Below are 23,978 nucleotides of genomic sequence, written 5' to 3' on the forward strand. Positions count from 1 at the left end.
GATTAGATCAGCAACATAATTGGACTGTGTGAGCCATTATAATTAGTCTCAGTTTTCAGTTTTCAAAAGAGGATGTGGATGTGCTGGCAGTTCTGAACATTTGGTTTTCATTCCTCTCTCAGAAACATTAGAAAAGGGGATAAGCTATTGAAATGCTCAGAGGGGCCAACATGCTTCTTAACTGCCTTATCAGAGAAACAAATTAATTTTACCTTTTCATCTTTCTCTCCCCCTCTTCCCCAGAGAAAAAGGCAGGAGTAAAACTAGAGCATATCGCAGCAGGCATCTAGATGCTACAAAACTGTAATAAAAGTAGATAGTAAAAACAAAACAAGAAAGAAGGAGAGGATTGCAAAGAGATCATGTAAAAGGGCTGCAAGCAAGTGACAGCAGAGGGAATTCTCACCATTTTTTCCTGTGTAACAATAAAGAGAATTGGAGATGTGGTGAGAGTTGGAGTATGATAATTTTTACTTTCATCTCAGATTTCATGGAGGCATTGGCCAGATGGATAACAGGGAGCAGGCAGAGATCTGTCCTGGGGCGTGATGGCTCATTCATGAGAAAGGGTTTGTGTTTTACTCCCCTGCTTAATGGCAGTCTCTAGCTAGATTTGGACAACCAAATCATGGAGCCTGCAGCAATCATGGGAACTGGAGTGTGCCATGAGCACAGACTTGATTCTGTCAAGGGAGCTGGTATTGAGTCAAAAGTGAATGATTTGCAGGGAGGGCAGGACTGAGGCTGCTGCTGTCACAACAGTTTGGCTGTGAAGGAAAAGCCAGGTAAGCATTGCATCTGTTACAGAAGAGAAGGTAATGGGAGTGTTTGGAGAATAGAGAAGAACCTCAGCTCGCTGGAGATTAGAAGGTCAATGACAATCCGAAAAGCAGCGAAGTGAAAACATTAAGGTCTCCTTTTTAAGGATTTTCAGGCCTAGTTAGAGTTATGAGGAACCTCGGCAGCAGAAGTCACTGTTAGTTCTTGAGTGTGGTTGTATCTGTTTAATGTCCTATCATCCTCCCCTTTCTACAGCTTTGAGGATGATATGGCCAGCTGAATGCAAATTTTTCTGTGTCTGGTTTCTTCTTCCAATTCTTAGCTCTTGTGGTGATACTGGCAAAGGAGGCAGAAGAGTCTGACTGCTCAGATTCCTTGTGACTCTTGAAATTTACAGAATAGCTCCTGGTTTGTCAGCTTGAATGCACTTAATGATGAAGCCTACAAGAGGGAATGAGTGTGCACCAAAATAATGCTAGTGACAGTGTCCATGCTCTAACTACAGATTTTATATCACTAGCCTCGCAATTCCATCAGCAATGTGAGTAGGTAGTGCAAATCATTGTATTTACTCCTGGCACTTCAGTTTCAAGCAAAGGTATGTGTATTAAGCATGTCAAGGACAGAGGAAGGAGAGCAGAATGCTTTGAGGTGGATCTTCCACAGGAAGACAGGTGGAATGCACTGAATGTGATAAGAGAGAAAATAGGGAGATCTGCCTGTGGCTGGAATGAAATTGGCCAGCCTAAATTAAGATTTCAGGTTCTGTTTCTTATGGATGTTTGCTTCTCTTTACCCAGATGCTTCTTTTTAATTTTACAGGTCTCCATGCCTCAGACTAAGGCATGGGCAGTAACTTAGCTATTAAGCATACAGGAGAACCTTCATTTGTTGATGGAAAGGGCTTAGATACAAGGTTACAGAGATGGGACATGGTACTGATGTTTGGGTTCTCCACTGTGGGTCTTGGGACACAGACAAGCACTGCTATAGACACCTTGATGTGGATGTGATTGATCTGGGGCCCTATCTGCATGAACTGGGCAGCGGCACTGGACTCAATTCACTCAGCCTTCTCCCTGTACTTATTTTACTTTGGACTTTGGACAACTAACACAACCATGTCAGCCTCATCTGCAGATCCTGAAAGGCTAAACTGCTCTCTGAAGGATCTAACCCCTCCTGGAAGGTTGGGAATCCTGATTAGGAAAGATAAGATCCTTCTGGGCTAGTTCCACTCCCTGTAAAATGACACGTCTTGATCAGTAGGATACTGCATCTAGCTGTCACTGTCAGCATTCCAGAAGGGAAAAAGAGGTTTGATGTTTGCTCCAGGAATGGGACTTCCAAGCTACACATTCTTAAAAGTAAGGAAGCCTTCTGAAAGCCTCCACTGTCACCTCCCACAAGGAGAAAACAGGGCTGTAGGTTTTCTCTGATGATTAACCCTTCTGACATTCCAGAAGAGGAGGAGAAAATGACAGAAACAGGCATAGAAAAGCAGCTGAGATGAAGAAGAGCTGCCTAGAGTGGAAGAAATTACTGAAGCTCTTTTACCTTGAGAAAACTGCTTCAAATTAAGCATATTTTCAAAGCCATTTCTAAACTTGCTTACACTGTGTTTATTTGTATATTTTATTGATTCAGTTCTTGTTAGCCATGTCCTTCCCAGGCTTTCAATAAGATTCACAGGCAATAGTTCTGTTAAGAAATGATGAGTCAGAGGTTTGTTTTTTCCCTCTGTAGTTGTTTGTAGATTTGGGTTGGTTTTGTGTTTTATTCATTCATTTTTTACTCCAAGTCTCTTGTGAAATATATATTTCTTTTCATATACACCTTACCTATGACACTCCTGTTCTCCCCTTCTGATTCCCTTCCTGTTCTTTACATGCACCTTCCTCCTCCTCAATCCCTCGTAGGGCTGCTCCCCTGCTGTTTCAGTTCATTTGTCAAACGGTCTAGTTCTGTCTTCTCTCAGCCTGGCAGGCTTCCCTTTGAAGTCCCTTCTGTAGTCCCAGTTTGCATCTGTCTGGCTGCCCTCAGGCACTGTCTGCAACAGGGGAAGGTGCAGTGCAGCTGTACTCCAACAGTGCTTTTGGCCTGAAGTTCATTTAAGTTGCACCACTTAAAACACTAATACTTTTGAGGCTTTTGGGGAGCTAGGGAAATGCAGAGATCATTTCCTGTGGGTGAGACCTCAGTGTCAGTTGTCTTTTTGAGAAGGACCCCATCTATATGTGAATCGAATAATGTTCAGCAACCAGAGGCTGACTGGGAAACATGTGTACATCCTGCCTGAATCTACTATGAAATGAGATGCAAAAACCTGCAGCAGGTGGGCAGGACAGTAAAGAAAAATATTATCAAAAAATATACTTACATGTCTAGAGTATAGGTAGAGTATTAGGTAGAGTATAGATATTGTATAAGTGATTTTACAAGAGACCTCTGCTTAAAGTAGCTAATGAAATTTTGCCAATGATTAAAGGCTAAAAAGGATAAACTTGACCTACAAACAGGAGGAAGATATCCCACTGGTGTTTGTGGAGCAATGTGGTGCTAAGAGGGGTGGTAGGTAAAGCATACCTATACGTCTCAATGCAGTTGGAAAAACTAGGGCACAAGCCCAAAGACTGATCAATCAGTGGCAATACTAGCAATAATGTGAAAATCATTCTCATCCTGGTCCTACCTGTCAGCCATTTAGGCTGTGTTTTCTTCCCATTTTACAGAATAGTCATGGACACTATGAGTGCTGAGAAGTTGTATCTGCTAGCTCTTTGAATCAAAAGTTGGCAAAGTAAATATTTCGTTTTAGAATGGTGTTTGTGCAGATTTTAGTATAGGGGAATTAATTTGTCAGTAAGTAAGTGACATCACTTTATTTTAACCAATCTTTATGCAAGCATGTAGAAAGTATTGGCTTCCTATAGCTCTAACTATAACTTTGTTCTGATCAACCAAAAAAATAAATATAGGCAGCAACCTAAAAAAGATCAGGGTGAAGTCGTGGTGGTGGGGAGAGACAGCTTGCTTTTAATTTTTCTCTAACTAGCTTAAACTTGTCCATTTCTACTCACTGCACGCTTGGCACAAAATGCACTTGTTTTCTATATCCAAGTAACACTCTCCCTCATGTTGAAAAATTCACTGATTGAACTGAGATTAAAGTATAAGCTTTCTTGTGGTTGAGGATTGTTGGCCAAGCTACAGGAGAGCAGGGCTGAAATCCTGGTTTGTACATATCCGGTAAGACAAGTCTTTGTTCTTTGATTCATTATGAGATACACTCATAGATTAAGCCTGTCTGTTCCAGATTGACAACTTTGCCTTGAACCACACATGAAAAGATGCATGGGGGGCTGGGCTACCTGAAGGGAAAAAGGTGTAGGATGAGAAGTGCAAGCAGCAAAGCATCAAAGCAGCTAGAAGGGAACTCTGCTCAGCATTTGGTTATGAGCATAACCTGCCTGTCTCCTGTCCTTCAGACAGCCATGCACTTTTCACTGTCTGTCAGTGAAAGAAGCTAGTTTTACACCCCAATCAAACAGTGATAACTCTTATGACAATCAGGAATTCTTCATACTTTCTTGCACCATTTTCAAGACTTCTCTGTCAGTTACTGATTACCCTGATTTTTTGTTGTAAATAGCTGGCCTGAATATAGCATTATATAGCTAGCAGATGACCTAACCTGTTGAAGCAGTGTTTTGGCTGTAGTACTATGTCTGGCATAGCATGCAAGAAACTAAGCTGTGGCAGCCCAAGGTTGTGCCATCATTACCACTCACATCAGCTGCCAACATTAATTTTGATGAGGAAATCTTTGTACGAAAATTTTGAAGTCAGTAACGTGTAGAATTTGAATCACAGAAGTTTTGTGATTTGTCAGACAATTTCTACATGTGGCTATTGATGTTGCAACCAATTTCATTCCTGAATGGTTTTACGGAATTTAAATTGTAGTTTTAACCTGATTCTGTCTGATATCTCTGCATTCTCACTGGTTCTAGACAGCTTGTTTTGTCATGCTTTCATATAAAATACAATAACAATATTTCACATGATTTTGTGTGCAAGCAGTGTTAACTGAGCTATGTTTCGATTTAATTTACAAGAAGGATTAATAAAGTTCTACTGTAACTTCCTTTGGAGTTTGTATTCTTGTAGAAGTTGTGATACTTTGTGTTCTAGGTATTTCTGGTTATTGTATTTTTAGGGTTTTATTAAGGGTGTAAAGTTCTGCCACAGCAGTAGCCAATATGGCCATTTCTGGCTTGTATAATCTTAATCAAAGAAATACTTGGACTGATGTCCTAGTTTATGTGATTAAAATTCTGTCTCTCACAAATTGAACTAAATTATTTTCATGCCTAATAGGTGTTTGGTAACACTATGTGCTTGTGCTTGTGTCTTTGTTAAATGGATATTTTGTTTAGCAGAACACAGGTGTTGCTTTGTCCTCTGTACTGATGTGCTCATAACCACAACTGCCATCACAGTATTTAACTTTCCATCATGACTTAAGGCTAAGTCATAAATGGGGAAGCTTACTTTAACTCCTGGGAATCCAAATGCATGGGGTAATAAAAACACCCATCCAAGTAGCATTCTTCAGAATTTAGAAGTTTTAATAGGACAGTCTCGACACCAGGCTGATGTGTGGGCAGAGATAATGAGAGCCTCTATGCACTGAGGTTTTCCTTACTCCTCGTGAAGACTTCATTGCCTGTGGTGGTGTTGTGTGACCTTCCCTCACAGCAGAGCCTGTGTTTGGAATGGCTCTGTTGCCCTGCAGAAGGAGACCTCTGCCCCCACAAACACAAATGACAGAAGGGTTCTGAGAGGCTACATCACTCCTTCATCCCAAGGCATGAGAGCTCCACACAGAACTGAAGCACCTCAGAAATGTCATTCACTAGGTTGCTGAGTCTTTAGTCAAAATACAGTCCTCCTAGGTGTAATGAAATGTTTGTACACCTTTTTTTTTATGTTCAGTGATAACATCATAATTTGATTACAAATATTTATGAAATGTGAAGCATGATAGTCTGTGGTAAAAAAGATATTTTATCAATTGTATCAGCACAAGAATTTTCTTAAGTGTATCATATAGCTGTGGCTAAAATACTAGATAATACTACATTAATTTTGGGTTATAAATAGAATTAAATTTAGTGGAAATAAGAGAGTTCCCAAGTGAAGTTGACTTAATTTTTTTATAAATTAGTTATTAATCAGTTTTATATTTTTAGCTGTATGTCACTACTATTTAATTGCTCAGCAGAGGGAGGAGAAAAAGTCAAGTCTCATGAGCAGGAACAAACTTCTGCAGCATGCCATTGGAAAGTCAGTTTTCCTGCAGCAAGTAGTAGCTCTTTTTTCTATAAATAACATTTATGTCTGTACCTGGTTCAGCCTCCTGGATATAGGTTATGGGTAGGTTTAGTTATTGTGCTTGTGCAGTACAGCTGCACGACAGCACCAGCACCATGTTTGGGCTCCTGAGGTAACTCCAGACCCCGAGGTGACACAGGTGCGTCGTGTCTGTGCATCATGCATCACAGCATTCACTGAGCACCAGTGAGAGGCCATTGTGGCTGTGCTCTTTCTCCCGCAGCAGCTGACATCAGCAATTGACTTTCTGGGTAGTTTAATACTTTTTGTATTGGCCCCGGGAATATAACAGTTTATAGCTTTAAAGCCTCTAGGGTTGAAATTAAAGTTGAATGTATTTATTGATTTTAATTTTTCAGTTTGGACAGTTCCTTTTTGAGAGTGAAGGGTAAATTCCACTGTTTTACCAAAAACATTATCAATCTAAATACTAATAATTGAAATCTACAACAATTTATTTGGGAGGTTTATGGTTTGGACCAGTGAGTGTGGAGCCTCTTGCTTTTCCATGTGAAAACTGCCTTGTTTAGGGCAAATCCTGAGCTCTCAATAATAGCCATTTGTTTAGGTTTAACAGAGTTTTGTAGGTTGTAGAATGACATAGAATAATTCAGGTTGTAGGTCTCTAACTGAGTCTGCTGCTCAAAACAGGTATGAGATCAGAGCAGGTTGCTAAGGGCTTGATCATTCAAATCTTGAAAACTTCTGAGCCCAGAGATGGCACAACCTATCTGGCTGGCCTGTCTTCATGCAGAAAATAAATACTATTTCTGCTTTAAGCAAGGTTGGCAGGGATTTCCTGTAGCTTCTCCCCTGGCTGTTGTTGCATCAGGAGCCAGAACTGAGGCTGAAGGGGAAATTTTCTTTAGTTGCAGTAGAATTCTGCAGGGGCTTTTGTGATGAAAACTCTCAGTGACACACCAGGCTGGCATCCAGATGAACTGGGGGATAGAGAGGTGGTTATATGAAAGAAAAGAGCAACTAAGTGGCAAGAGATAAACCTCTGGGCTACAGGACTTGCAGTCTTTGGAGCATTTCTCTGGGGCTGTGTTTTATCTTGTGCCTCATTTCCAGTGATCATCCCTCCTGGGAGTGTGTGAGGCATGGAGGGAGAGGTCTGTGCTTTCCTCACTCTTGGTATAGATGCATTCACAGGTGGACATGGTAGAGAGGAAGTCCTGAAACTTTCCATGTTACTTTTTTGGAGATTCTGTTTTGCTTTCTGCCTCATCCAGTTCAAGAACTGCTTTTAGGCAGGTGGGAGATGTGTCTCCATGTCTTGCCTGGGGCAGAGGCTGAGGGTGGCAGAGGTGAGGGTTCCCTGGAAGGTGGTGGCAGTGAGGAGGATGGCAGGCAGCCAGCCCCAGCAGGCGCTGCCGCCTCTAGAGACTCGTGGCAGTGATCTGGCGCCTGTCCTGCTGAGAGGTGGCAGCACAGCCCTTGGCAGCTGCAGGACCCTTCCCTTGTTCCCAGCACTGCTGGCTGCCTGCTGGGCTTGCCTGGGTCACTGGCCCTGGCCATGGCCCCACACCAGTCTGCACCTTTTCCTGGCAGGGCATCTTCCTCTAGACGTGTTCCAGCCCCTCTTCAGAGTGTGTCTCCCTCCAGAGAGGAGATGAGGCAGGGTAAAGTTCCCTGTAGCTTTGTGGTGTGTCCAGAGGTGTTGACATCTTGTTGGCATTGCCAGCAGATGTCTCCAATTATGGACCTGTGAGAGCCCAGGCCTGTTTTTCATGGGGCATGTTCAGATAAGGGACCATAAGCTCATGAGGGCCTGCAGGGGTAGGAAACAGGATCTATACATAAGGTGAGGGTTGATTCCTGCCTGCAGAAAAGAGGAAACTTGATCAGATTTCCTCCTTTGCAGCTGTTAAGAAGATGGAGGAGTGGGAGGAGGACAGGAAAGAGAGTCTACAATAGGCTAGTTCTGAAATATGTTACTTTTTATTTCAAAAATTAGTCTGCATTTTTTATTTTCCTCCATTGAATGTGCCGTTTTCTAGATCTTGGATGCATTACAAGCACAAGCCATCAGCAGTGGCTGATAGTTTTGCTGGAGATTTTTCTTGATTTGCCTTCTGGAAAAGCAAACATATGGTGGAAGCTGCTGAATAGTTCAGCTGAAGTGTTACCCTTGTTTTGATGGTGTAGTTTTAGCTCTGCAACAGCCCTGTCCAGGTCAGGAAGCTTGCTTTTCAAAGACATTTGAATTATTGGCTTGATATGGTCTCACCATATTTTTTCAGCCCTCTCTTAATAGTGTTTCAAGTATTTCATTACCTTTAATACAAACTCTGGCTTTTCCCTTCAGATAACAGATTGTTTAGACAACCATGAAATAAAGGAAGTATTTCATTACTTTGCCACTTTCCAAACCCTAGTATGTGCTATCTGTTCACTAATGCATACATTGGTGTGTTATTCTGGAAGGGGAAGCTAGGGGTGAAATGTGTGCTTATCTCCAGCTAGCACAATCCAAGATATCCTACAGTTTTCAAAGCTTGTCGGAGCTATTCCAAACCAACCACATTAATGGCTGATGATGAGGGATTTGAAAAGGAGATTAAAGCACAGCCATTCAATACCAGAATGGGCACATATTGCTCTGAAACATTCCCCCCAACACCCTGCTGAGCTCCACACTGATGTGGTTCGAACACACTACAAAGGAGCAGCAAGCGCTGCCTTGAGGAACAGGCACATACTTTTATTTCCACTGTACTCACTCCATGCTGTGTTGCTCTCTGCAGGCCTCCCCAGTGGAACTGGATGGAGCTGACAGCCTGCAAGCCGAGCCCAGCCCCAGCAGTGTGACACCTGCCTCTCCGGAGTGCCCATCCCCAGGTGGGTGTGCTGCTGCCCTCACCCTGCCCTGCCTGTCCCCAGGTGCGTGTGCTGCTGCCCTCACCCTGCCCTTGCCCTTCCTCACTTACGGGCCCAGGTTGAAGCCCACCTTGTTGCAGGAATCTGCTAGGAGCATCACCAGCAGCACCAACAAGGCTCACTAGAAAATGCTGCAAATGTCAGTCATCTTGACACAAAATGAAATTGTACGCTGTCGGAACAGTCATTCACTATAGCAGCCTCCCAGGGGATGTGTTAGAGCCCCTGTGGCAGGAGGTTTTTTTCAGGTGCAGCTGGACAGGGTGCTAAAGAATCTCCTCTGGGCTCCCTTTCCCGCAAAAGCTGGGACTAGATGGTCTGTTGAGGTCCTTTCCAGCCTGGGCTGTTCTGTCATTCTGCGGTTGAAGTGATACACCTGAGTTGTCCACTTGGCCATCTGTGCACCTGAAAAGCCACTGCCACAGCATGCTGTAAGCAGAAAGCAACAAGGGCAGAAGCTACCAGTCAGTAATAGTTTCTGTTTACACATTTTTTCCCCCAAGACATGAAGGAATGGGGAGAAAGAGTAAGAAGGGGCACTTCAGTCCCCATAGGGGATTTAAATGGACAGTATTGTGCAGACCTCTAATTTTCTGCCTTAAAGCTTTTATGCATGATTCCTAATCTGAGGAAAGGAATTTGCTGGCAGAATTTTAAGCTGTTTTCCTCAAAAGTGTAAAACATTGTCTTTGAGTAGGCACTTTATTTGCTGTATGCTATTATACTAAGTTCATGGTATTTTTTTTGTTGGTCATTTTTTAAAATATGTCTATTAAAGTGTAGCTTGGTATGGGTAAGTAAAAAGTACTATGTCAAATAGGTGTTTAAGTGAGATCTCTGGCTGCACTTGGTATGTAAAAATAATGCTCCTATTTGTTGGGGATAAATGTGACTTAAACAATTGAGCTTTGCCCTCAAACATCAGTGAGGTACCATTCCCCAAAGATTAGAAGCACATGGGCTGTTAGCAAGGGCTCATTAGCTGCCTTAATTACTTTGGCTCCTAGATGCCAAAGTACATCGTCTAACAAATTTGAATTGCATCTGGCAGGTAATGTAGAAGGTGCAATCTTGTAATGAAATGACCAAATTCTCCTCTCGAAAGTCAACAGAGATGAGCTGGTGCTGTCTACAAATCACAAAGCCATCTTGGCTTCATCTCCCCAGCTGTCAGAAATGTTAAACCTTAAGTACTGACAGCAAATTTTAATATTGTCTGGCAAGGAAAACTGACATAGCCTTGCAAAAATCAAAATGATAAAGTAACATGGAGTTTTCATTAATGTCTGCTTTGGAGGGATGGATGGGGTCCAAACCGTGTGAACTTCTTGTAAACAATCTCCTCTGCTGTTCAGAACAAGCCAAACACTTCCATGCTGTGGCCCCTATGCCTCTAATGGTGAGGGAATGGCTCCAGAGGAGGGCGCATCTGCCTTGGCAGCAGCAGCAGCTCTTGTCTCTGCTGTGTCCATGTTCTTAGTGGAGTTGTGAGCTGCATCTCGTTCTTAGCTTACTCTCCCAGCCTGTCAAAGAGGTATATTCAGAAGCTGCCAATGCTGCTGTGGTTGGAAAGGGGACAGGATCTGAAGTTTCTCCTTGAGAAGGTTGGAGAGATGTCTGGGTGCTTTTCCAGTGCCTGAGATGCTGGTGACTGCTCTGCTTCCAGTAGTGGTACGAGCTCTCAGCAGTTCAGCTGTCACAGCTGTACACCTGTGTGCTTCTAGGCTCTTCTCCCAGAAACCAGCATCAACTTGCTGGGTTTCTTTAAGAATTAGATGACAGCTAGGTTATTCCAGTCCAAGGCTGCCTGGTAGCAGTTTGTCTGATGCTTAACTGATTGTCAGTGGAAGTGGTAGGTTTAGTGAAAATAGGCACGCTGAAATATCCTCCAGTGCTGGCAGTGAGACCATGTCATATAGCTACTTATCTCTGTAACATCTTAGGATAGGATTCATCACTTAACTTCAGTCAAGAGATCTTAGCTCAGTAGACCCATGGTAGGTTACAGTTCATCTCAGCCAGAGGAGTGCCTGAAATAAAAGTTTGTGTGGCTCTTTCCCAAGAACTTCTTTCTGGTTTTGTTGACGACAAAGGGTGTCCCGTGATGCCCAAGTCAAGTGTAAGTGCATAAATTTTGATAGGTGAATTTCATTCTTTCAGTCTTGTCTTCTCTGAGAGATTAATTTTTCCTGCGTTGAAGAAAAAAGTTTGTTTTTTCAAAACATCCAGTAAATGGGCTCACAGTACATCCAGAAAGAAACTAGATTATAAGAAATAGGCATGTTTTATTTGAAAAAGTATCTTGACCTTGCAACATTATCTCTTACATGTGTGGATTCGGTTTAGATCAAAAGCAATTCAAGTCAACTGCAGCGTGTTCCAGCCCTGTTGTGAAGAGATTAGAATTTCTTCCCAGTCCTGTCCCTTCAGAGGAAACTGCTTCAAGCAAGAAAGATGTGAAGAAAGCTGAAATAGAGCAGCAGAATGAAGCAGAGCTCCCTCCTACACAGGAGGTATGTACAAGCAAGAAAAAGAGGGAGTGGGCAAAAAAAGAAAAAAGAAAGAGAAATATCTTACACATAAATGCTTATTGTGCAAATTGGTATTTTTCTCCATAAAATGTCACTTCAAGAGTTCATTCAAAACATGACCCTGAAGGTTGGTTTCAGCTGCCAAATCATGTGGTCATCACAGAGTTCCCCCTCAAAAGGAACTCCACAGTGCATGATTGCAGTGCTTGACCCTGTTAACTGATGGGACTGAAATGAGAACTTAACCTACAAACCCCAGTCCCACCACCTGTTGGGAGGGCAGAGTATCCAGGTGGTGCAGACAGTGGGACTTATCCTCTTAGTCCTCTTGAAGTGCTGAACAGGTGCCGGTGGTGGCAGGGGTAGCAAACAGCTGTGACCATGCTGCTCTTTCAGGTAAGTTAGGTGTTGCTTAGTCAGATGGTGTTAGAGGACTGACTTTGCTGTGCAGGGCAGTGGGAATGTCAGCATGAAACAGCTACCAGTTACTTACAGGACTTCAATACTGCAACTCCCTGTTGTCATTCTGGAGATAGAGGCTTCATCTTTGATAATGTTGTTTCAGAAAATAAGTATAAAGGGTTTAAGCTGACCTTTGATTGAACCTGTTGCTTTTTTAATGCTGTTTTGTGCTCCCAAATGTCTGAACAGGGGATTAAAGCAAAAGCCCTGGAAGAAAAGGGGAGCCTAGTGCTGCCATTTTTAAAGAAACTTCCTGAAACCAGCCAAGTTACTCTGCATAACTCTGGTCTACAAGGTGAGCAAAAAGCATTTGGAAAACTCAGCCAGACAGCAGCGGAATATGGGCATGTGGTGTTCAGGGAGAGGTGTCTAATTCACAACTTGAAGGGTTTTGGAGCTAAAACAGTAATTTTCTAGTTTCATTGACTAATACTGGTAGTATGGCTTCTGTGATGAAAAGGATTCTTCTGGCTATTCCTCTTAAACACAACAGCAGAAATTTGACACAGCAGAGGGAGATCTCTATCTTGCATTTACCTGGCCTAGCATTAAAGGCTGTATTATGTCAATGAGTATTACATACTGCTGCTCACAAATGATAATGACTTAACAATTGGCTTTATTTCACAATAAAATTTTCTGGACATAAATTTTGCACTCAGCTGCTCTTGTGGAGCTCCTCTTCATAGATGAACAATACGCATATCTGACCACATCCTTGAATTTTACCACTGCCCAACACAAGTTCTTGCAATGCAGAACCTTTTTCCTTGCCTTCATGACAAAGTTTTGCTTAAGACTGATAATATTTAGTAGTTTGATTTTATATTTATTTTAAATATGCATATGTGTAGGTATTGTGGAAGAAAAAGAGAAAAATCAACTGAGGGTTTTTTTCCCATAAGAGCTTCCTAGATTGTTAATCTATAGGTAATATATTGATTAACCTAATGTTTTCAAGGTTAAAACTACTGAAGGTGATCCACTTTGAAAAAACTGAAGAGGGACTTTTTGCAAAGCCATGTAGTGATAGGACAAGGAATAAAAACTTTAACCTGAAAGAGAGTAGATTTACATTAGCTATTAGGAAGAAATTCTTTACGATGAATTGCACAGAGAAGTTGTGGATGCCCCATCCCTGGAAGCCTTCAAAGCTAGTCTGGATGAGGCTTTGAGCAATCTGATCCAGTGGAAACTGTCCCAGTCCGTGGCAGGGGGAATTGAAACTAGATGATTTTTAAGGTTCATTCCAACCCAAACCACTCTATGATTGTCTGAAAAGGAATGGAATTCTCACATCTTTTTACTGGGTAGATGCTACCCAAGCAGACTTTGAGACCAGTATCATTGTATGTTAAGCAAATCAAACCAAATAGCAAGTAAAAGGCTGTAGGTCTCTTGCCTTGTCAGTTTTCTGACTGGTGCTGAAACACTTGGCTGCACTCTAGTGTTCACAGCATATAGAGCACTGAAAGGCTCACAAAATGCATCAAAACCTGTATCTGCCATAGGAATGAATGCAAGCACCATGCAAAGGCTCAAAAGGGTGGCTGCCCTTGCATCAGCGTGCTTGAGCTCTCACATAAGTTCAGGCGCCATGTTGCAAAAGTCGTATTTAAATACCCACAGTCTGTGTGATCTTCAGGTCTGTGGACCAAAGCAATTGTAGACGAATCCCTCTCGTGGCCAAGGTGGCTCAGGTGTGAGAGTCTGTCCTCACCTTTTCACCACGCTGTTTCTGTTTTGTCTCCGTGCCCTCGCCTGCAGAGCCGCCCCGCGGGGCCCTGGTTCCGCTTAGGGTCCGCAACCACTGGCGGCGCTCGCAGTTTTTCTCGCAGTCAGGTAAACGCGGCGCTGGGAGCAGCTCCAGCCCTTCTGCTCTCCAGCCACAGGTGTCTTCAGACACCGGGCTGGGCTGAAAGCCCATCATCACTTGTTCTACCTCTTGCTTTTGTAGAAAATACCTATCCCTGCTGCACAGTTGACAAAGAGCTGTTGGGTTGCACATTGTTGCAATGCTCTGGTTTCAGGCACCCAAAAGAAATCCCTTGCCTATAAATACCTTTGTCTTAATTTCTTTTAATCAGTCTAATTTTCAAAGACATTTGGATAGAAAATGGCAATGGTTCTCTTCGTAACTGTGGCTCTTGAGTAGTGTAGTCCCATCCTTTTAGCATTGCTGTACTTTTTCCTTCCTTGAACTGAATCACGAAGGGAAAAGTAGATCAAGGTAGGTAAGATTCAGTGTCTGAACACTGCTAACATCTGTGGTCAGAAGTAGATGGCATTAGCTAGTGGTAGAGTAGAACCTGATATTAGTTAATATTGCGCTCCTTTAAACCCAGATAAAAAGTAGTTTCGTTGGTGATGGGTATAATCTGGTTTTCTGATTTATTTGCTTGCAATTAGTCCTTGCATTTGGTTGTGGGAGTAAATAGGAAACTAACATACAGATATAATGTAGATTTATTTACAGGCTGAGGAAATTTTGCTATGTTAAATTTAATCTTTCCTTGTTCTTTTTTTTTTTAATAGCTGATTCTGATACTGGTGATAAATCAAATGTGAGTACATTTTTTGCATTATTGTTTGGTTTAGTGATTTGTGTTTAGCAGAAATTAATTTTTTATGCAAACTCTCTTGTAACATCCCTAAATCAAAATGAGAACTTTTTCTCATGGACATGTAAGAAGAAAAGTACAACCCAAATCAAGGTATTGTCTGAATCTGGAATTCACGCATTCTCCTCTTATCTGGAGCTAGCTATACAGTATTTGGTTGCTGGAGCCACTAAAGCTTCAGAATCTCTAAATAATGTGTAATTCTAAATTATCCATTGTATTTTAATGCATAGAAATGAAAGGACTTCACAATGCTACTGTTTCCTAAATGAAACAAAAAAACCCAACACACCAAAAATGCTACTCTGAAGTATACAGTATTTCACATTCTGTTTGTCATATAGAAATAGACATAATCTCTTCCTATGAGATTCAAACACTACTTGTAGTGGAAAGGGATATGACAGGAACTATCTAAAGTTGTCCTTGATTATAAAGATTTTAAGCATATCATGTGATAGGATCATTAGTGAAGCCTGAGGATTTATTAAATTATGAATAAAAATTCAAAGCAAGGCTATAGGCTGTTGTGCTGGCACACATAAAATGAGAGAATATTTTTTGCAACCTAAAATTGCTTTTCATGTTGTAAAGAAGATTATAGAGAAGCAAAATATATATGTTCTTTAAATTTGTGTCCCTGGAGGTGACTCTATTCAGTGATGCTTAGAGCTCTTTAAGACCTTTTTCCCCCCTTCAGTTGAAGTTTCCCAAGACTTTCTTTGCAAACCAAATGATTTTTTATCAGGTGGCTACGAATGGGCAATCCCAAGTGTCAGTGAAGCTAAGAATATTGTCTGCTACCTGAGAGAACCCTTATCTAGTTCCCAATTTCCCATTGTCACATCAATGGCAAGGTTTAATCAGGCCCAGTGCAGTTTTCTGTGGTAGCCATGTGAAGTGCAGTGTCACAGTCTAATAGCTTGGTTTTCCTTCACGTAAGCGTTTCAATTTTTGGTCCTGGGATCCAGAAGAAGAGCGCAAGCGCCAGGAAAGATGGCAGCATGAGCAAGAACGCTTGCTTCAGGTAGGGAAGAAACTGTGTGTCTTCCACTGTGTGGTTCAGCTGTTGAATTGTCCCTTTGGACAAAAGTTGAGCATTTTGTGTTTTCCACATCCTCTGTGGATGCTTGAGCAAATTCTGTGGCAGTTGAGTGATAAATGAGCACACACACACAAACATTCTGTGTGGTTTAGGCACTCTCATGTCTCCCTTACCCACTTCATGGAAAGACTAAAAGAACTTGGTCCTGCAATCCAGCGCCCAGTTAAACTGAATGTGTTAGTCCTCAATTGTATTTAAATTATGCTGACCATAGACTGCAAAACTCTTAATTATTTGGAGCCTTTTTGTCAAGACTGACGATTCCCTAACCCTGATGCCTCTTCTTTAACAGTTCTTTAACTCTTTTTTAAAATTATGGTCTTAATAACTTTTCATAGGATTCTGCTTTGTTCACAGGTTCTTCTTGGAAAATACCAAGCTAAATTTGGACATGAAAGGACTTGGGCTTGAGGGGGTTTTTATAAGAGAGGGAAATATCTTCAAAATAACCATTAGTTTTGCCTAGTGGTACAGTAAACTCTAAAAGTTCTAGGTTTGTGTCCTAGTGGGAAGAAATGCAGTGGACATGAGAACCTGAATCTCCCAGTCAGTCAGGAGTGTCTTTTGAAACTGTGACTAGCTTTGATCCCAAAAAATCACATCTTTGTTGCATGTAACAGAAGAGCAAACAACTGTCCAAGGAGGAAGAATAATAAAATGGGGTCTTTTAATCCTTTAATAAGGACTTGTGTATCTCTATGCTTTCTTGAGATCATCTAATTTTGCACCTCTTAAAATGGTGTAAAATTCTCATGATAATTTTTCTGGCACATGGGGGTACTCTCTCAATAGTAAATGTTTATTTTCTGGAGTAGGCAGATGTGGTTACCAATATGAACAGATGTTGGAACTGGTGTAAGAGGGAAGTGGAAGTCACCATTCCTCTCCATATTCAAACCAGCTCTGGCAAACAATTTTAAACACCTCTTTCAGATAATTTTTTGTGCAAAACTCTGTGAAAACAATTCTTAAGAAATCATGCCTTCAAGGAAGAAAATAAGCTATTTAGCTAATTATAATCTTACTCTCTTCAAAGCTTTGCACACTCTTTATCTCTTAAACTTGCATAGTTATTCATCACTCATTAAATTGTATTGGCATATCTCTTAAATTAGAGTTAATGGCATATCTCTTAAATTAGTCCTGGTATCTGCAAAACCTGCTTATTTATATGCTACTTTGTTGAAGTTTTTAATGTACAAACATTGTCTCAGTGTTTTGGGGTCTGTGAAACATTTTTGAAACTTAATACAGTAAGATAAGCAAAAAATTATTAATATTTTTGAGCATAAACTTCATTTCCAACCAAAGATTTTTAAAATTCTAAGGAATTAAACTGCTTCTAATGTGTCAAAAGTTCCTTGATGTTTGAAGGTGGTAAATATAAGTCCTAGAAAAAATGGGCAAAGTGAAAAAGAAGCTTTTTTTTTTTACACCCATGGATGTTTCCAATTTTTATCCTTTTATCCTTAATATCCTTTTATCATTTTATTTAATCCTATTTCTGATTAAACTACTCTTAGCAAATTCATTTTTCCTGTGGGGATACTACAGAATTTGCTCTTAATACTGAGTGCTCTGAATTTACCTGCATTTGTATCCATGTACAGGAGAAGTATCAGAAGGAGCAGTACAAGCTGAAAGAGGAATGGGAAAAGGCCCAGAGAGAAGTTGAAGAGGAGGAGCGTAGATACTATGAGGAGGTATAAGGCTCAAAGGAGGAGGTAGTTTTTTAGGGTTTTGGTTTTTTTGTATTTAAATGCACCCACTTATGGGTGCAAAAACAACAAAAAAAAATCATCCCATACCTAGATTAATTAATGAAAATCCTCATCAAGGCTGAATTCTGTGGAGGATTGTTTCTCTTAAACACTGCCATAGATGTTGAGGAAAAATATTTAAATATTTGGACAGGTATCCTCAGCACCTCTGCATAGGTGGAGGTGTCTAATTGCTGTGCAAGTCTGGGTGAGTCAGTACAGCTGTGTCTGGGCACGCTCAGACTTCCCTGCAGGGCCAGAGCCCATGTGTATTTTGGCATATACTTGGTGCCTAGACTTAGTGGAACTCCAGGTGAAATTGTTGTCTGCCTTGGGTTTGATCATGGTGGAATTTTGTAACTGGCCTTAAAAAAAAATCCACAGGAGATGTTCAAATCTTGCAGTTGTGGAATATTAGCAATGTAGAAGATAGTGATTTTCTTTTGTTGTATGTGGGTCATTATTGAAGGAAAATGGAAAAGGTTTATAAATTTGTCTATGCACTATGTAAATGGATAGTTTCTCATCTGTGCTTGAGGGATATACTTGTGGTCTAAATGAGAATTTTTTTTTCAACTTTCAGAATAAGTTTCTCATGTACCAAGGGTAATTTCATACTTTAATATTAATATACTTGTGCTCTGCAAAACAGTAGTTCCATGCAAGTGAAATACTCTTTCCTGTTTTGGAAATTCCATCTCAGTGGTAAAAGGAATGGAAGTGCAAAACCTCAAAGCAAATTAAAAATTGAGGTGTTACCATTATTCTTGGTACCACAAGTCCTTATCTAGCCATCTAAATTTGGCACATAGCCGAATCTTATTTTTCTTATGTGTTTCATAAGCTCACAGTTTACATTCTGTATTTTTAACCCCCACTCTCTCCTGATCCTCTTTCTTCAGGAACGAAAGATAATTGAGGATACTGTAGTTCCCTTCATTGTTTCTTCAAACTCTGCTGAACTCCTCTCGTCGTCTTCGTCTACCACTGAAGGAAACAAGACAGTGGTGAGTTTCTCATGGAGGAGTAAGGCACTGAAGAGTAAGCCATCTTTAGTGTAAAGTTTAATCCTTTGCTAAAGGCTGTCAAAGTCTGGGAGCAGGAAGGGTATTCCCTGGGTCCCATCTCCAGCTGGTGATGCCTCAGAGTGCTGTAGCTTACAGATTTTCACTGAATAGCTGTATTCCCAAGCAAACTGCTACCATCCCATTTTTAACTAGAGCAGAGAATGATACTTTCTGTCTGCAGCTGCTCTGTTCCTTAACCAGTGCTGTGGAATTTTAGTTATCCTCCAAAGCCAACAAAATCTTAAGTGGTTTCCCTGAATACAAAATTTTGAGCGTAAAATAGTACTTTATATATATCTCAGATGAGACTGAATCCTACCTCCCCAGTTTTCGTCCTTTTCTCTCCCATCATCCCTCCTAGAAAGCAGCAAAACAGAGGAATGTTTACTCTCTATGTTTGTTTGGGTTTTTTTACTCATGCAGCAAAAAATGTTTAATTTAATGCATCTAGCATCTGATTAAGTTAGTGTTTGCAGAGATCAGACCCAGGTGAAATCACAGTCAAGTAAATGTGGGATTCACAGATGTAATTTTCTCTTGCCTAAGGCACCAGCACCCAGTCATCTGCCTTTTTCCGTTGAACTCCGGTATTAGGAGTACTGTATCAATTGATTCTCCTTTCACTCTCCCTGCCCCTCCCGTTCTCACTCATCCCTGTGCAAAGGCCTCAGCCATGGCCAATTTTCCACATGGCTGTATAGCAGCAACTTCCTTGGTGGAGCTGCTTATGCCACAGTCAGGACACTGCCTGCACCCAGAAGCAAAGGATCTCATGCCATTGCTTCTTTAAGCTCCACAAGTCAGGTATGAACCACTCCTGCAGCAATTTGGAAGTAGTACTGGTGTTGCCTTTGAGGATGCCCAGTGCGTGTGAGTACTGCTTTGCTCCTAGGCAGTGACAGCATGCTGAGGTCATTCTCAAAGTCCTCACAAGTCCAATGGGAGACTGTCTAGACTCTCAAAATAATTCAAGGATTTCTGCCAAAAATTATGTAATGGGAAGTTTTAATTTGCCATCCTTAGCACCATAATTGGTACCTAACTTATTTCATTCTCAGCTTAGTCCAACCAGTTGTTGTTTCAACTAAAGTCTTAATTAAATTCAAAGTTAGCCTTACCAGGGTCAAATGGTTCTACTATATAAATGTGAGACGTTCTTTTTGATAATAAGTTGTGTCAACACAGTGTGTCTAGGGGCAGCCTGTGCTTTTCCCATGTGTGCACCAGTGCCAAATTCAAAGGGAGCTCCTTATTCCCTCTTCATCTGTCTTCTAGAACTCAACTGATTCAAACAGCTCTCCAGGGGAAGGCAAGCAAAAAGAAGTTCCAAAGCAGAAAAAGCTTCTCTGGGAGCAGGACAGTATGTCACCTCTGAAAAGCAAGGAAAGTGAACTCTGGCAAGAAAAGAGGAGGTATGTATTAACCCCAAGCATTTCATAACCCTGTGGAGCTTTGTGTTCTGTTGGCTTCTGGGATATCACACACATGCCCACAATTGATGCTGGAGCATCAGCACTTGGTGGCCTCCATACAATATACCCTGATCAGTATTCACTGGCCCCACAGACTGATGCATGTGTGGCAGTGCACAGTGCTAGTTGTACATATCAGAAGTGTTGTCTTTTCCTTGTATGGCTTTGCCAAGCAACCAGATCAGACCTTAGACAGCTCAGACATCTGTGTGCATCACTGCACTGTGTCTTGTGCACATTTCACAAGCCATCTGAAGGACTAAAGGAGCAGTAGCTGTTTTCACTCAGAACCTGTGTGAAATTGCCTGGCTATCTCAGAAATGCCATACCCAATCTTGCCAGGTGGTGTTTGAAGTCCTGGACTTTGCTCAACTGCTAATTGACAGGTTTCACTAAAGAGAAGAGGCATCTGATGATGCTGAGCAGTGTACAGAGAACATGGATTAAAGCTTTTTTTCTGTCAAAGAAGCCCTTTTCTGCAAATCCAAAATGATCTTCAGCACATCTAAGTGGCAGTTTGAGGTAAGCAGGAGGACTTGGACTATTTGGAGACAAACTTGTTAATTCATCAAAGTTTTTTCATTGCTTTGTCATTGCAAAGTTGACACAATAACAAAAATCTTTTTTGTAAAAACCAGACTGATATTCAAAAGTCTGATTTAGCTATTATGTTCTAGGTGACATTTCTCCTGGCTTTGTTTATACAATGTGACTTATTTTTATTGCAGTGGAAATCAGGTGCTCTCAGGATACCCAGGGACTGGTATCCTGAAAGGAGGAAGTGAGCAGGAGCACCACATGCCGGGGATGGAGCGCAGCTCACCTGCCAGGCTGAACCTGCCTCTGACTCAGGATGAGAGTAAGACTCTTCCTATGCATGTGTTCTTCCCCAGATAGAAATCAGGCAGGAACCTAACTCAAAGCGTTTTGGAAATTGACAGTGCACATATATCTGCAAAACTGGAATGTCTCAGACTAAAAATTTATTTTATGTTAGCAAAGATAAATATGTTAAGGTGAAATGTAAACTCCTCTTGTTTTCATCAGAGATGACAGCCGGTATCTTGTTTATAGGCCTGCATGTTCACAGTATCAGTTAAAAAGGTTATCTTCCATCTTTTACATAATCCTACATACTTACAACATATAGGATTTGTCTTGATACAGAGAGCATATTTCCAACACTTACTTTGTGTTTTTATAGGTAATTAGATTCTTGATGTCCATTTCAGTCCAGTCAAAATCACTACATGTGATATGTAACCTTTTCAAGCCAAGCCTAAAGCAACACCTGCCTCAATTTTGTCATTAGCAATGTCTAATGAAATTTAAAGTTAATTTATTTATTTAGCTTCCACAAATATTGATGTTTTTGAAGGAAAGAATTTCCCCAAAGCATTGCTGTCATGAGGGTCACCCTAAAAAAAAAGGCAAATTCATGAACTTAGCATCATTATCTATCTACTACAAGTAAACAGTGGAAAGTAAATAAGTAGGACTAAAGACAGAAAGTGAATGCAAATTCTGAAATCAAGTTTTAGATTTTTGTTTTCAGTTCAGCATAAAAATTCATTATTCTAAAAAATTAAGTGTCTATGGATGGAAAAGTTTTCAGTGTTATTACTTGCTCCAAATGAAAATTTGTTCTATTAAACTTAGTAGGCTTCCTTGTCTCAGTTTATTGTATTCTTACTGCTTTGATAAAAGTTGCACAAAGAAAGAAAGCAAGCAGAATATACATTATCCAGCAATACAGCCTTGAGATTTGTAGTAGTGATTAAGCAAACTTAACAGGTTTGACAGTTTTAAACTACATCTGCTAATAACCCTGCTTAAGGGTTTTCCTAGGTTCTTTTCAACAGTTTGGTCCTCTGCAAGTATTCTGACAGCTCCTTTCTTGCCTCTTAAAGCATCCCATCTTTGCTCCCTCCTTAAACCCTTAAATAATCAGATGTATTGTCTTGATATCAAAACAGTAACAGGCCTTTCATAGGCACCAGCAAAGTTTTCATTCTCTAAACCAGATGGTTGGCACATGGCAGGGTAAGGCTTCTCTCCAGCTGTGTGCCACAAAATTCATCTCGCAGGGTCCAGGTAATGCACTGTTTCTCAAAGATAGGATGGCTGGCTGCCTGGGCATCTCACAGGTCATTGCTTTTTGCTGTGAGGCTGTTACTGTCACTGAGCCATGTGAAGCACAGAATAAAATTACAACAGAATTACTGTTCATCAGTAGGTTTATGGAGAACAGTGGCTGTACCACCATCCCCTTAACTCTTGCTGTTGAGAAGTTTGGATCCTCCAGCGCCACAGAAGTTTCAGTGTCTCTGGTGCTTCCTCCATTATGACAATACCTTATTTTCCCAAGTGTTGTTTGTGGATGGCTGTTTGACCTTGCCCTTTCCCCTGCAGAAATACATTCAGCAGCAGGGTAGATCATGTGTATGTGAGGGTAATGCTGAGGAATGATGTTCCAAAGAGGTCTTCTGATGTAGCAAAATCTGTCTCTGACTTTGTGGGGGTTTCTGAGAAGTTTGTTTTAAGGAGCAGTACATCTCTCTCCTTTGTTGTGTGCCCACAGTCCATGATGGTTTATAAATACTGACAAAAGCATTTTGCCTCAAATGCTGAGTTTCCCCACCTCTGGCTGCAGATGTCTCCTGGAATCAGCAGTTGCTGACAAAGCGATCTCCACAGTGCGCGGAGGACGTCCGGCAGAGACCATTCCTGGGCCAGACCGTGGGACAGCAACCAAGCTCTGCAAGGGAAGCGAGGAGGTGAGAACATAAAGGTTATTGAAAAGATTGAGAAGTCCTGCTCACTCTGTTCTCCCTTATACTCCTGCTCAGCATCCTTTATTGCTTGGGTTTGATGAGTCCTGCACGGTGAGAACGCCCTTCATGTCTGGCTTTCCCACAGAGACTGCTGACATTTACCTACTTGATTTCTCATTACAGGCACCACAGTTACTCATTTCAGGAGGGAGCACACCCCCTGCATGCCTCCCTCTTCTTTCTCCGTAGCTCTTTCAGCACATATCTGCATAACTTTTCATGTGCTTAATTTGTTTTAATTGCCTGAGACAAACATTTACAGGTAATAAGTAGCTAAATATGAGGGTGGGAATGTCAGGTTATATCTGCCTGTTTGAAGCTGGTATGCAGGAGCTTCATTCCCCATCTTCCAAGCACATATTGATTGCTACTTTCTAGTCCTTTAAAGATTATGCCTTTTTAAAGAAGATATACTATAAAGTAGTATTTGCCTTCTGCTGTAAATTTTGGTGAGGTCTTTTTTTCTTTGCTGCTTTGCCTGTGCTTTTTGAGTAAGCCTTACTGAATGGTAACACCAGTTCTTTTGGTAAATAAGGAATCTGTCTGCCTAGTATTCACAAAAAGAAACTATGCAACGAGAAAGGAACATCTGTTTTCATTAGCATATATATGAACACAGTCTTTTGCAGAACCTGTTACCTCTATTAAGGTTGTATCCAGTCAAAACTAATGTAGATTGAGGTTTGATTACCTATTCCTCATTATAAACTGCTTGTGTGTATGCTTGAGAAAAATGTTATTTAATCTGTAAACTGTTTTACGCAGTTACAGTTTGGATCAGTCCTGTGATTTCTGATAACAAAAACCATGGTTTTGATCACCAGATTCTTTCAGAGTAGCATAGATACAAAATAACCATTGCCCAAATAAACTACCTTTCTGTGTTGGCAGCTTCCTTTTCACTCAGTAAAGGGCCAACAGAGAGTGTGGTGTGGTGTGGTGTGGTGTGTGGTGTGGTGTGGTGTGTGGTGTGGTGTGGTGTGGTGTGGTGTGGTGTGGTGTGGTGTGACTTGGCTTAACCCTCCCTCATCATGGTGGGAGCTGTGATGGATTGGTGGGGTGGGCA

At 41.2% G+C, this 23,978-nt stretch overlaps 1 protein-coding gene across 1 annotated transcript in view; it reads left to right on the top strand.

Moving 5' to 3' along the window:
* LIMCH1 (LIM and calponin homology domains 1) overlaps positions 1-23,978 on the top strand; it is a 175,784-nt gene that overhangs the window by 142,319 nt on the left and 9,487 nt on the right. Inside the window, exons 21-31 of the mRNA XM_030948295.1 lie at positions 8,928-9,021; positions 11,407-11,573; positions 12,243-12,348; positions 13,821-13,895; positions 14,589-14,617; positions 15,618-15,701; positions 17,390-17,482; positions 18,442-18,546; positions 19,882-20,018; positions 20,807-20,937; positions 22,732-22,855. Of these exons, the coding sequence (XP_030804155.1) occupies positions 8,928-9,021; positions 11,407-11,573; positions 12,243-12,348; positions 13,821-13,895; positions 14,589-14,617; positions 15,618-15,701; positions 17,390-17,482; positions 18,442-18,546; positions 19,882-20,018; positions 20,807-20,937; positions 22,732-22,855 (1,145 nt within the window). The remainder of the gene's footprint in view (positions 1-8,927; positions 9,022-11,406; positions 11,574-12,242; positions 12,349-13,820; positions 13,896-14,588; positions 14,618-15,617; positions 15,702-17,389; positions 17,483-18,441; positions 18,547-19,881; positions 20,019-20,806; positions 20,938-22,731; positions 22,856-23,978) is intronic.

This window comes from Camarhynchus parvulus, chromosome 4 (genome assembly GCF_901933205.1).
Source record: "Camarhynchus parvulus chromosome 4, STF_HiC, whole genome shotgun sequence".
In the NCBI taxonomy this organism is placed as follows: domain Eukaryota; kingdom Metazoa; phylum Chordata; class Aves; order Passeriformes; family Thraupidae; genus Camarhynchus; species Camarhynchus parvulus.